A 12,994-nucleotide genomic window follows, 5' to 3' on the forward strand; every position below is an offset into this window, starting at 1 on the left:
TTCGGAACAGGTGTCTTTAGCCAGAGCTCAGCTGGTGCAGGTGTTCTTGGTTACAACCAATAATTTTTCTTAATCACCATTTGTGGGAAACAGAGAGAGGGGGTGAGAGGGGGCAGGGAAAGAGCGACAGAGAAAGAGAGAGAGAGAGTAAAGTTTGAATACTAAAGGACTTCAAGTTTCAGTGTGTGCATAATCTTTTCCTCTTTTTCGCTTATACTACATTATGCAAACACTGGTAAACAGTGTATACTGAACAGAACTGTGTTCATTGTATGATTTACCCAAGCTCTCTTTTGTTATTCCTGGCAGTTCAATAAATAGTTCCAGATTCTTGAAAGACTTGACACTATGGCACACTCTCCGAACTTGTATGTGTATTAATTATGAGCAGGCAAAACAAAACTGAAATGCATATTTTTGTAGGGATGAGAGTTGCATGAGTTTGAGAGATGACAATGATTGGCACAGATTAGAGGTTGTTGATGTTGTTCGGGCCAGTTTTCATATGTAAAATGTTACTTTCTATGGGCACTTTACATGGATATTCAGTGGGGGACATCAGGGATTTTTCCTCATACCAGTTCATGGTTTTGTTAAAAGAGAGGGAAAATGACTCAAGACATTTTCTTAGCCTTGAAGTATATGATTGGTATCGATTAGTAGATTAATTAATTGAGCTGTAATATAACGGCATTAGCATCCTGATTGGTTGGTTTTAGGCAGTAACTCTTTCAGAGGGATTGGGCTATTTCTAACCAGACAGCATTGTGTTTATTTATGTGAATACAGCAATACTAACATTAACCTTAACACAGTGCTATCTAAATGAACAGCACTACGATAAATATGATACCTTAAGAGGGTTATTATGTTTATTTTGAATGAATAATTTGACATGTGTTTTGACTAAACTCTACAAAAAAATGTAAGATCTAAATTGTGAACACATTGATTCGGATAGCAATATATAAAATTAATTTCACGTATATCTGCTGTATGTATATATATATGCACTAAATGTTGTCAGCATACTGATAAACTATTATTCATATTATCTGGCTAATGCGATATCCTTTTTCAGTCAAGCAGGAAATGTTTTCTTTTCACATCAATATAGACTCTAAATCTTTGAATTATGGTTTGGATGACATTCAGACTCTAATTTGGCCAAGGCTTTCAAATATGTTGGAGAGAGACTTATTTGCAGCTTTTACAGTGTTTTTATGTTTTCTTTTTCGGTTTAAGGTTATTATTCCTTGACTACACTCATAAGAATTTTGAAAGTCACCAATCATTCAAATCTTTTATTTGTAATTTTTATTTTTTTTAATCTAATGACTCGATGTAGGGTAACAGAAAGTATAACACTGTGTTCTTCAAGTGTACAGACATAGGACTCACTGATCCAACTTTGAGAGACAATGATTCAGATGGTTTTCGATATTCCATACATTAAGTCATAATGATCATTCATTCACAAAACCATAACCCGTATGACTGAGAATCTTCACAGGCATCTTATCTGCACATTGTGTTTCGAGCGTTTAAAGGTTACTCCATCAATTTTGGGACACATTGATTCTTCAAAGTCTAAACTTTCCGTTGCTTTGCGATCAAATTGTTACAGTCTTTAATTCTTACTTTATTTTCTTCACAGTTGATCAGGCTCTACAACCACAAGCTTCTCAGTCTCCTGCCATACCAGTTGTACCTGACCAACCCACCCCCTCCATAGCTGATGGTGAGCCTATCCTGCAGAGTGGAGACCCAGACCTTTTCTCTCAAGCTGCTGTAACCCTAACTCCAGCTGTCAGTTTTATAAACGGTAAACAGGAGATCACATTGGGGACACAGAGCCCAAGAGAAATAGAGGCGAAAGGTACCCAAATCATGACAAATGTGACAAATCTGGGAGCAAGCGATGAAATAACCACAGTGTTTGATTATAATTGGACCGATCTCCCTGTTGATAGCTCCACTAATTCTATGGAGGAAAGTACAGATGGACAGATGTCTACAGAGATCTCAGATGTGGATGAATACGACCCTGATATAATCTCAGTAGTTGAATCAACACCTCCTCACATACTCCTAACAGAGGAAGACCTAACCAAAACGGACCCCACACAGAAAGACTCAAACTTATTTCCAGCCACAACAGTGGAGGGCACAGCTCCATCAAAAACTACACAGGAACCTGAAACTGGTCCAGCCGCCACAAATGCCACAGAGGGGATGAGTGATGTCACAGCTACCTTTGCCATCTTTGTTCCTACAGTAACACCCTCTGAGCCACAGATCGCCAACGCAACAGAGGAAACCCAAACAACAAAGGCTGATAAAGAAACCACCACTGTCATCACTACATCTGTTCAAGCAGAGGTAGATGAGTCGGGGAGGACTCCCGCTTATGTGAAGAGTGACTCCGGAGTGACTCAGACAGAGAAGGCTGATGACCTTTTCCCTGTTACTTATTCAACTGAACTTCGCACAGTCACATATAAAGCTGAAATCACAGAAGAAACAAAGAGCACATCTGCCACTCCAGCTGCAGAAGACAGCACTCAGTCTACGCTACAGGCTGTGTCCACTCCCTTCTCAGATGATGCTGATGGAAAAACACCAACATCAACAAGTAGTGACTCAGTGAGCTCCACTCAAGATGTAGAGGGAGAGAAAGAAACCCAAACCCCAAAAGCATTCGCCTTCAACGCAACAGCTCCTTTAGTATCTAGTAGTTCAACCCTTCCTGAAAAGACAGCCAAGACTGAGATAACAGCAGCCATAGATGTAAGCAGCACTAAATCATCATCACAAGTTAACATGTTTACAGCCAGCCCCCCATTACAGTCATCTGCAGGGACTGCAACATCATCTTTAAGCCCTACAAATACAACAGGTCAAGCAGCAAGAGAGAGTGAAATAACATTACAAACAGTACAAACGGCAGGCACAGATAAAATATCTATTCCTGCCATTGGTGAGTCTGTAAAAACTTCAGCAACCACAACTGAACATGAGGCGGAGAAAAAGGACAAAACAGATCTTCCCTCTCATGAATCCGTGACAACCACTATGTCGCCATTATACAGTGCTATTGAACTTGTCAAAACAACTGTCGCTTCATTCACAGAATTTTTCAGTCAGTACTCGACACAAGGTGCAACAGCTGTGACTGATTTACCTGACCAAAGTGTCACAGAAAACACTGCACCTATGGTCACCCCTATTCCACACATCATACCACATGAGCCTGGTTCAACCACACTTTCACGAAAGGAAATTTCAGGTGTAACTGAGGACAGAGCTCAAACACAACCTTCAACAGTGATCACAGTAAGCACTGCTGGAGAGAGTGCAGATGGCCAAACCTCTAGTACAATATTGACAGGAGCTACTGCAGCAGCTACTATGCTTAACACAGAGAGAGCAGCTACAGGGGCAACACAAAATGAAACAGCTCATGCTTCAACCAAACTTGGAACAATAGCTCCTTTACTCACAACAACTGAAGGGATATCACCTGCATCTGAAGTTAGCTCCATTTTCACACCTACAAATGAAATAACCTTTGAGGGTCAGACAATATCACCTGAAGCATCAAAGGAGAGCATTACAGAAAAAAGGGCAGAGCCATCTAACTCAAAAGAAACAAGTTTTACAGTTTCTTCTTATATCAATGTGACTCCAACTCACTCCTCGACAATAAATACAGGCACTTATGTGACCAAAAAATACAGTGAAAAAGCATCAATTTCTTCATCAACTACTGTAACGACAACTTCATCTCTCAGTACTGACAAACCTTCATCATTGTCCCCTGAAACTAAAGAGACTACAAGTCAGAAAGAGAAGGATTCTGTGACATCTGAAAAAATTTCGGCTTCCCCTACAACTGATGAAGAAAGCTCAGTTGAACAGACAAATGATTTGTCAAGCAAAAACACTGCAGCTCCTACAGCTTCCTCGCTCTTCAGCACAGAGAAACCAACAGCATTGCCAAGTGAGGAACAAGACAGTGTTGTCATAGATCACACAGAAAAGCCCTCATATCAGACAGAGGGTATTTCTCTCAGCACTGCAGTACATGAAGAGGGCTCAGGTGTCCAAACTCCAGACATGTTCTCATCAACGTCTTTTGTCACTGACACATCTTCATCTGTGTTCAGCACTGTGGCCTCAACCGCACTATCACCTGGAACCAAAGCAAGTCTTGGAACAGACAAGACAAAAATGCCATCACTTACTGTAGAACCATCACTTTCCTCTGTCTCTGATGAGTCATTATCCAGCTCAATAACAGTATTTCCAAGTTTGTCTTCTTTTATATCATCTACTGTTCCAGACATTGAGGATGGATATATTAGCAGTGAGATCACAACAGTGGAGTCCGTTCCTGCCATCAGTCAATCAACCATGAAATCTGAAACAGCATCAATCTTCATTACAACAGATACACAGAGTTCTGGAGACAATACTAATGAATTCATTGAAGAGTCATTCTTTACTGCAACTACCTCTCCTTCAATTATGAGTACAGAGTCGCCATCAGTCCCTGCATCACAAGAATTGGAATCAGACAGTATGCCATCAGTTACTGTTACTGCAGCTTCATCACTCTACAGTAAGGATAAACCTGCATCATTGTCACCTGAAACACAAGAGACAGTCACTACAAGTCAGACAGAGAAGGATTATGTGACATCTGAGACAAGTTCGTCTTCCCCTACAGCTGACGAAGAAAGATCAGTTGAACAGACAACTGATATGTCCAGCAAAGCCACTGCAGCTCCTACAGCTTCCTCACTCTTCAGCACAGAGAAGCCAACAGCATTGCCAAGTGAGGAACAAGACAGTGTTGTCACGGATCAGACAGAAAAGCCCTCATATGAGGCAGAGGGTATTTATATCAACACTGCACTATATGAAGAGGGCTCAGGTGTCCAAACTCCAGACATGTTCTCTTCAACCTCTTCTGTCACTGAGACATCTTCATCTGTGTTCAGCACTGTGGCCCCAACAGCACTATCACCTGGAACCAAAGAAAGTCTTGGAACAGAAAGGACAAAAATGCTATCAGTTACTGCAGAACCGTCAGTTTCCTCTGTCTCTGATGATTCATTATCCAGCTCAATAACGGTGTCTCCAAGTTTGTCTTCTTTTATATCATCTACTGTTCCAGTCATTGAGGATGGATATATTGGCAGTGAGATTACAACAGTGGAGTCCGTTCCTGCCATCAGTCAATCAACCATGAAATCTGAAACGGCATCAACCTTCATTACAACAGATACAGAGAGTTCTGGACACAGTACTAATGAATTCATTGAACAGTCATTCTTTACTGCAACTACCTCTCCTTCAATTATGAGTACAGAGTCGCCATCAGTCCCTGCATCACAAGAATTGGAATCAGCCAGTATGCCATCAGTTGCTGTTACTGCAGCTTCATCACTCTACAGTACGGATAATACTACAACATTGTCACCTGAAACACAAGAGACTGTCACTACAAGTCAGACAGAGAAGGATTATGTGACATCTGAGACAAGTTTGTCTTCCTCTACAGCTGACGAAGAAAGATCAGTTGAACAGACAACTGATATGTCCAGCAAAGCCACTGCAATTCCTACAGCTTCCTCGCTCTTCAGCACAGAGAAGCCAACAGCATTGCCAAGTGAGGAACAAGACAGTGTTGTCACGGATCACACAGAAAAGCCCTCATATCAGACAGAGGGTGTTTCTATCAGCACTGCAGTACATGAAGAGGGCTCAGGTGTCCAAACTCCAGACATGTTCTCATCAACCTCTTCTGTCACTGAGACATCTTCATCTGTGTTCAGCACTGTGGCCCCAACCGCACTATCACCTGGAACCAAAGCAAGTCTTGGAACAGACAAGACAAAAATGCCATCACTTACTGTAGAACCGTCACTTTCCTCTGTCTCTGATGAGTCATTATCCAGCTCAATAACAGTATTTCCAAGTTTGTCTTCTTTTATATCATCTACTGTTCCAGACATTGAGGATGGATATTTTAGCAGTGAGATCACAACAGTGGAGTCCGTTCCTGCCATCAGTCAATCAACCATGAAATCTGAAACAGCATCAATCTTCATTACAACAGATACACAGAGTTCTGGAGACAATACTAATGAATTCATTGAAGAGTCATTCTTTACTGCAACTACCTCTCCTTCAATTATGAGTACAGAGTCGCCATCAGTCCCTGCATCACAAGAATTGGAATCAGCCAGTATGCCATCAGTTGCTGTTACTGCAGCTTCATCACTCTACAGTACGGATAAACCTAAAACATTGTCACCTGAAACCCAAGAGACTGTCACTACAAGTCAGACAGAGAAGGATTATGTGACATCTGAGACAAGTTCGTCTTCCCCTACAGCTGACGAAGAAAGATCAGTTGAACAGACAACTGATATGTCCAGCAAAGCCACTGCAGCTCCTACAGCTTCCTCGCTCTTCAGCACAGAGAAGCCAACAGCATTGCCAAGTGAGGAACAAGACAGTGTTGTCACGGATCAGACAGAAAAGCCCTCATATGAGGCAGAGGGTATTTATATCAACACTGCAGTATATGAAGAGGGCTCAGGTGTCCAAACTCCAGACATGTTCTCTTCAACCTCTTCTGTCACTGAGACATCTTCATCTGTGTTCAGCACTGTGGCCCCAACAGCACTATCACCTGGAACCAAAGAAAGTCTTGGAACAGACAAGACAAAAATGCCATCAGTTACTGCAGAACCGTCAGTTTCCTCTGTCTCTGATGATTCATTATCCAGCTCAATAACGGTGTCTCCAAGTTTGTCTTCTTTTATATCATCTACTGTTCCAGTCATTGAGGATGGATATATTGGCAGTGAGATTACAACAGTGGAGTCCGTTCCTGCCATCAGTCAATCAACCATGAAATCTGAAACGGCATCAACCTTCATTACAACAGATACAGAGAGTTCTGGACACAGTACTAATGAATTCATTGAACAGTCATTCTTTACTGCAACTACCTCTCCTTCAATTATGAATACAGAGTCGCCATCAGTCCCTGCATCACAAGAATTGGAATCAGCCAGTATGCCATCAGTTGCTGTTACTGCAGCTTCATCACTCTACAGTACGGATAATACTACAACATTGTCACCTGAAACACAAGAGACTGTCACTACAAGTCAGACAGAGAAGGATTATGTGACATCTGAGACAAGTTTGTCTTCCTCTACAGCTGACGAAGAAAGATCAGTTGAACAGACAACTGATATGTCCAGCAAAGCCACTGCAATTCCTACAGCTTCCTCGCTCTTCAGCACAGAGAAGCCAACAGCATTGCCAAGTGAGGAACAAGACAGTGTTGTCACGGATCACACAGAAAAGCCCTCATATCAGACAGAGGGTGTTTCTATCAGCACTGCAGTACATGAAGAGGGCTCAGGTGTCCAAACTCCAGACATGTTCTCATCAACCTCTTCTGTCACTGAGACATCTTCATCTGTGTTCAGCACTGTGGCCCCAACCGCACTATCACCTGGAACCAAAGCAAGTCTTGGAACAGACAAGACAAAAATGCCATCACTTACTGTAGAACCGTCACTTTCCTCTGTCTCTGATGAGTCATTATCCAGCTCAATAACAGTATTTCCAAGTTTGTCTTCTTTTATATCATCTACTGTTCCAGACATTGAGGATGGATATTTTAGCAGTGAGATCACAACAGTGGAGTCCGTTCCTGCCATCAGTCAATCAACCATGAAATCTGAAACAGCATCAATCTTCATTACAACAGATACACAGAGTTCTGGAGACAATACTAATGAATTCATTGAACAGTCATTCTTTACTGCAACTACCTCTCCTTCAATTATGAGTACAGAGTCGCCATCAGTCCCTGCATCACAAGAATTGGAATCAGCCAGTATGCCATCAGTTGCTGTTACTGCAGCTTCATCACTCTACAGTACGGATAATACTACAACATTGTCACCTGAAACACAAGAGACTGTCACTACGAGTCAGACAGAGAAGGATTATGTGACATCTGAGACAAGTTCGTCTTCCTCTACAGCTGACGAAGAAAGATCAGTTGAACAGACAACTGATATGTCCAGCAAAGCCACTGCAATTCCTACAGCTTCCTCGCTCTTCAGCACAGAGAAGCCAACAGCATTGCCAAGTGAGGAACAAGACAGTGTTGTCACGGATCACACAGAAAAGCCCTCATATCAGACAGAGGGTGTTTCTATCAGCAGTGCAGTACATGAAGAGGGCTCAGGTGTCCAAACTCCAGACATGTTCTCATCAACCTCTTCTGTCACTGAGACATCTTCATCTGTTTTCAGCACTGTGGCCCCAACCGCACTATCACCTGGAACCAAAGCAAGTCTTGGAACAGACAAGACAAAAATGCCATCACTTACTGTAGAACCGTCACTTTCCTCTGTCTCTGATGAGTCATTATCCAGCTCAATAACAGTATTTCCAAGTTTGTCTTCTTTTATATCATCTACTGTTCCAGACATTGAGGATGGATATATTAGCAGTGAGATCACAACAGTGGAGTCCGTTCCTGCCATCAGTCAATCAACCATGAAATCTGAAACAGCATCAATCTTCATTACAACAGATACACAGAGTTCTGGAGACAATACTAATGAATTCATTGAAGAGTCATTCTTTACTGCAACTACCTCTCCTTCAATTATGAGTACAGAGTCGCCATCAGTCCCTGCATCACAAGAATTGGAATCAGCCAGTATGCCATCAGTTGCTGTTACTGCAGCTTCATCACTCTACAGTAAGGATAAACCTGCATCATTGTCGCCTGAAACACAAGAGACTGTCACTACAAGTCAGACAGAGAAGGATTATGTGACATCTGAGACAAGTTCGTCTTCCCCTACAGCTGACGAAGAAAGATCAGTTGAACAGACAACTGATATGTCCAGCAAAGCCACTGCAGCTCCTACAGCTTCCTCACTCTTCAGCACAGAGAAGCCAACAGCATTGCCAAGTGAGGAACAAGACAGTGTTGCCACAGATTACACAGAAAAGCCCTCATTTGAGACAGAGCGTGTTTCTATCAACACTGCAATATATGAAGAGGGCTCAGGTGTCCAAACTCCAGACATGCTCTCATTAACCTCTTCTGTCACTGAGACATCTTCATCTGGGTTCAGCACTGTGGCCCCAACAGCACTATCACCTGGAACCAAAGAAAGTCTTGGAACAGACAAGACAAAAATGCCAACAGTTACTGCAGAACCGTCAGTTTCCTCTGTCTCTGATGATTCATTATCCAGCTCAATAACGGTGTCTCCAAGTTTGTCTTCTTTTATATCATCTACTGTTCCAGTCATTGAGGATGGATATATTGGCAGTGAGATTACAACAGTGGAGTCCGTTCCTGCCATCAGTCAATCAACCATGAAATCTGAAACGGCATCAATCTTCATTACAACAGATACAGAGAGTTCTGGACACAGTACTAATGAATTCATTGAACAGTCATTCTTTACTGCAACTACCTCTCCTTCAATTATGAGTACAGAGTCGCCATCAGTCCCTGCATCACAAGAATTGGAATCAGCCAGTATGCCATCAGTTGCTGTTACTGCAGCTTCATCACTCTACAGTACGGATAATACTACAACATTGTCACCTGAAACACAAGAGACTGTCACTACGAGTCAGACAGAGAAGGATTATGTGACATCTGAGACAAGTTCGTCTTCCTCTACAGCTGACGAAGAAAGATCAGTTGAACAGACAACTGATATATCCAGCAAAGCCACTGCAATTCCTACAGCTTCCTCGCTCTTCAGCACAGAGAAGCCAACAGCATTGCCAAGTGAGGAACAAGACAGTGTTGTCACGGATCACACAGAAAAGCCCTCATATCAGACAGAGGGTGTTTCTATCAGCACTGCAGTACATGAAGAGGGCTCAGGTGTCCAAACTCCAGACATGTTCTCATCAACCTCTTCTGTCACTGAGACATCTTCATCTGTTTTCAGCACTGTGGCCCCAACCGCACTATCACCTGGAACCAAAGCAAGTCTCGGAACAGACAAGACAAAAATGCCATCATTTACTGTAGAACCGTCACTTTCCTCTGTCTCTGATGAGTCATTATCCAGCTCAATAACAGTATTTCCAAGTTTGTCTTCTTTTATATCATCTACTGTTCCAGACATTGAGGATGGATATATTAGCAGTGAGATCACAACAGTGGAGTCCGTTCCTGCCATCAGTCAATCAACCATGAAATCTGAAACAGCATCAATCTTCATTACAACAGATACACAGAGTTCTGGAGACAATACTAATGAATTCATTGAAGAGTCATTCTTTACTGCAACTACCTCTCCTTCAATTATGAGTACAGAGTCGCCATCAGTCCCTGCATCACAAGAATTGGAATCAGACAGTATGCCATCAGTTGCTGTTACTGCAGCTTCATCACTCTACAGTACGGATGAACCTGCATCATTGTCACCTGAAACACAAGAGACTATCACTACAAGTCAGACAGAGAAGGATTATGTGACATCTGAGACAAGTTCGTCTTCCCCTACAGCTTACGAAGAAAGATCAGTTGAACAGACAACTGATATGTCCAGCAAAGCCACTGCAGCTCCTACAGCTTCCTCACTCTTCAGCACAGAGAAGCCAACAGCATTGCCAAGTGAGGAACAAGACAGTGTTGTCACGGATCAGACAGAAAAGCCCTCATATGAGGCAGAGGGTATTTATATCAACACTGCAGTATATGAAGAGGGCTCAGGTGTCCAAACTCCAGACATGTTCTCTTCAACCTCTTCTGTCACTGAGACATCTTCATCTGTGTTCAGCACTGTGGCCCCAACAGCACTATCACCTGGAACCAAAGAAAGTCTTGGAACAGACAAGACAAAAATGGCATCAGTTACTGCAGAACCGTCAGTTTCCTCTGTCTCTGATGATTCATTATCCAGCTCAATAACGGTGTCTCCAAGTTTGTCTTCTTTTATATCCTCTGCTGTTCCAGTCATTGAGGATGGATATATTGGCAGTGAGATTACAACAGTGGAGTCCGTTCCTGCCATCAGTCAATCAACCATGAAATCTGAAACGGCATCAATCTTCATTACAACAGATACAGAGAGTTCTGGACACAGTACTAATGAATTCATTGAACAGTCATTCTTTACTGCAACTACCTCTCCTTCAATTATGAGTACAGAGTCGCCATCAGTCCCTGCATCACAAGAATTGGAATCAGCCAGTATGCCATCAGTTGCTGTTACTGCAGCTTCATCACTCTACAGTACGGATAATACTACAACATTGTCACCTGAAACACAAGAGACTGTCACTACAAGTCAGACAGAGAAGGATTATGTGACATCTGAGACAAGTTCGTCTTCCTCTACAGCTGACGAAGAAAGATCAATTGAACAGACAACTGATATGTCCAGCAAAGCCACTGCAATTCCTACAGCTTCCTCGCTCTTCAGCACAGAGAAGCCAACAGCATTGCCAAGTGAGGAACAAGACAGTGTTGTCACGGATCACACAGAAAAGCCCTCATATCAGACAGAGGGTGTTTCTATCAGCACTGCAGTACATGAAGAGGGCTCAGGTGTCCAAACTCCAGACATGTTCTCATCAACCTCTTCTGTCACTGAGACATCTTCATCTGTGTTCAGCACTGTGGCCCCAACCGCACTATCACCTCGAACCAAAACAAGTCTTGGAACAGACAAGACAAAAATGCCAACAGTTACTGCAGAACCGTCAGTTTCCTCTGTCTCTGATGATTCATTATCCAGCTCAATAACGGTGTCTCCAAGTTTGTCTTCTTTTATATCATCTACTGTTCCAGACATTGAGGATGGATATATTAGCAGTGAGATTACAACAGTGGAGTCTGTTCCTGCCATCAGTCAATCAACCATGAAATCTGAAACGGCATCAATCTTCATTACAACAGATACAGAGAGTTCTGGACACAGTACTAATGAATTCATTGAACAGTCATTCTTTACTGCAACTACCTCTCCTTCAATTATGAGTACAGAGGCGCCATCAGTCCCTGCATCACAAGAATTGGAATCAGCCAGTATGCCATCAGTTGCTGTTACTGCAGCTTCATCAGTCTACAGTACGGATGAACCTGCATCATTGTCACCTGAAACACAAGAGACTATCACTACAAGTCAGACAGAGAAGGATTATATGACATCTGAGACAAGTTCGTCTTCCCCTACAGCTTTTGAAGAAAGATCAGTTGAACAGACAACTTACATGTCCAGCAAAGCCACTGCAGCTCCTACAGCTTCCTCGCTCTTAAGCACAGAAAAGCCAACAGCATTACCAAGTGAGGAACAAGACAGTGTTGCCACAGATTACACAGAAAAGCCCTCATTTGAGAAAGAGGGTGTTTCTATCAACACTGCAATATATGAAGAGGGCTCAGGTGTCCAAACTCCAGAAATGTTCTCATCAACCTCTTCTGTCACTGAGACATCTTCATCTGTGTTCAGCACTGTGGCCCCAACAGCACTATCACCTGGAACCAAAGAAAGTCTTGGAACAGACAAGACAAAAATACCATCAGTTACTGCAGAACCGTCAGTTTCCTCGGTCTCTGATGAGTCATTATCCAGCTCAATAACGGTGTCTCCAAGTTTGTCTTCTTTTATATCATTTACTGTTCCAGACATTGAGGATGGATATATAAGCAGTGAAGTCACAAAGGTGGAGTCCATTCCTTCCATTAGTCAATCAACCATGAAATCTGAAACGGAATCAATCTTAATTACTACAGACGCAGAGAGCTCTGGACAAAGTACTTTTGAGTTCGTTGAAGAGTCATTCTTCACTGCAACTACCTTCCCTTCAATACTGAGTACAGAGGCACCATCAGTCCCTGCATCACAAGAATTGGAATCAACCAGTATGCCATCAGTTGTTACTGCAGCTTCATCCCTCTACAGTA

At 42.5% G+C, this 12,994-nt stretch overlaps 1 protein-coding gene across 1 annotated transcript; it reads left to right on the forward strand.

The window, feature by feature from the left end:
- Positions 1-1,699: 1,699 nt before the first annotated feature.
- Positions 1,700-11,048, forward strand: LOC124849725 (serine-rich adhesin for platelets-like). The gene is made up of 9 exons (XM_047329303.1): positions 1,700-4,939; positions 5,570-5,677; positions 6,407-6,574; positions 7,244-7,351; positions 8,081-8,188; positions 8,918-9,025; positions 9,755-9,862; positions 10,592-10,952; positions 11,042-11,048. The coding sequence occupies exons 1-9, from the start codon at positions 1,891-1,893 to the stop codon at positions 11,046-11,048; spliced, it is 4,125 nt and encodes a 1,374-aa protein (XP_047185259.1). The 5' UTR covers positions 1,700-1,890.
- The last annotated feature ends 1,946 nt before the right edge of the window (positions 11,049-12,994 follow it).

This window comes from Scophthalmus maximus, chromosome 19 (genome assembly GCF_022379125.1).
Source record: "Scophthalmus maximus strain ysfricsl-2021 chromosome 19, ASM2237912v1, whole genome shotgun sequence".
Classification (NCBI taxonomy): domain Eukaryota; kingdom Metazoa; phylum Chordata; class Actinopteri; order Pleuronectiformes; family Scophthalmidae; genus Scophthalmus; species Scophthalmus maximus.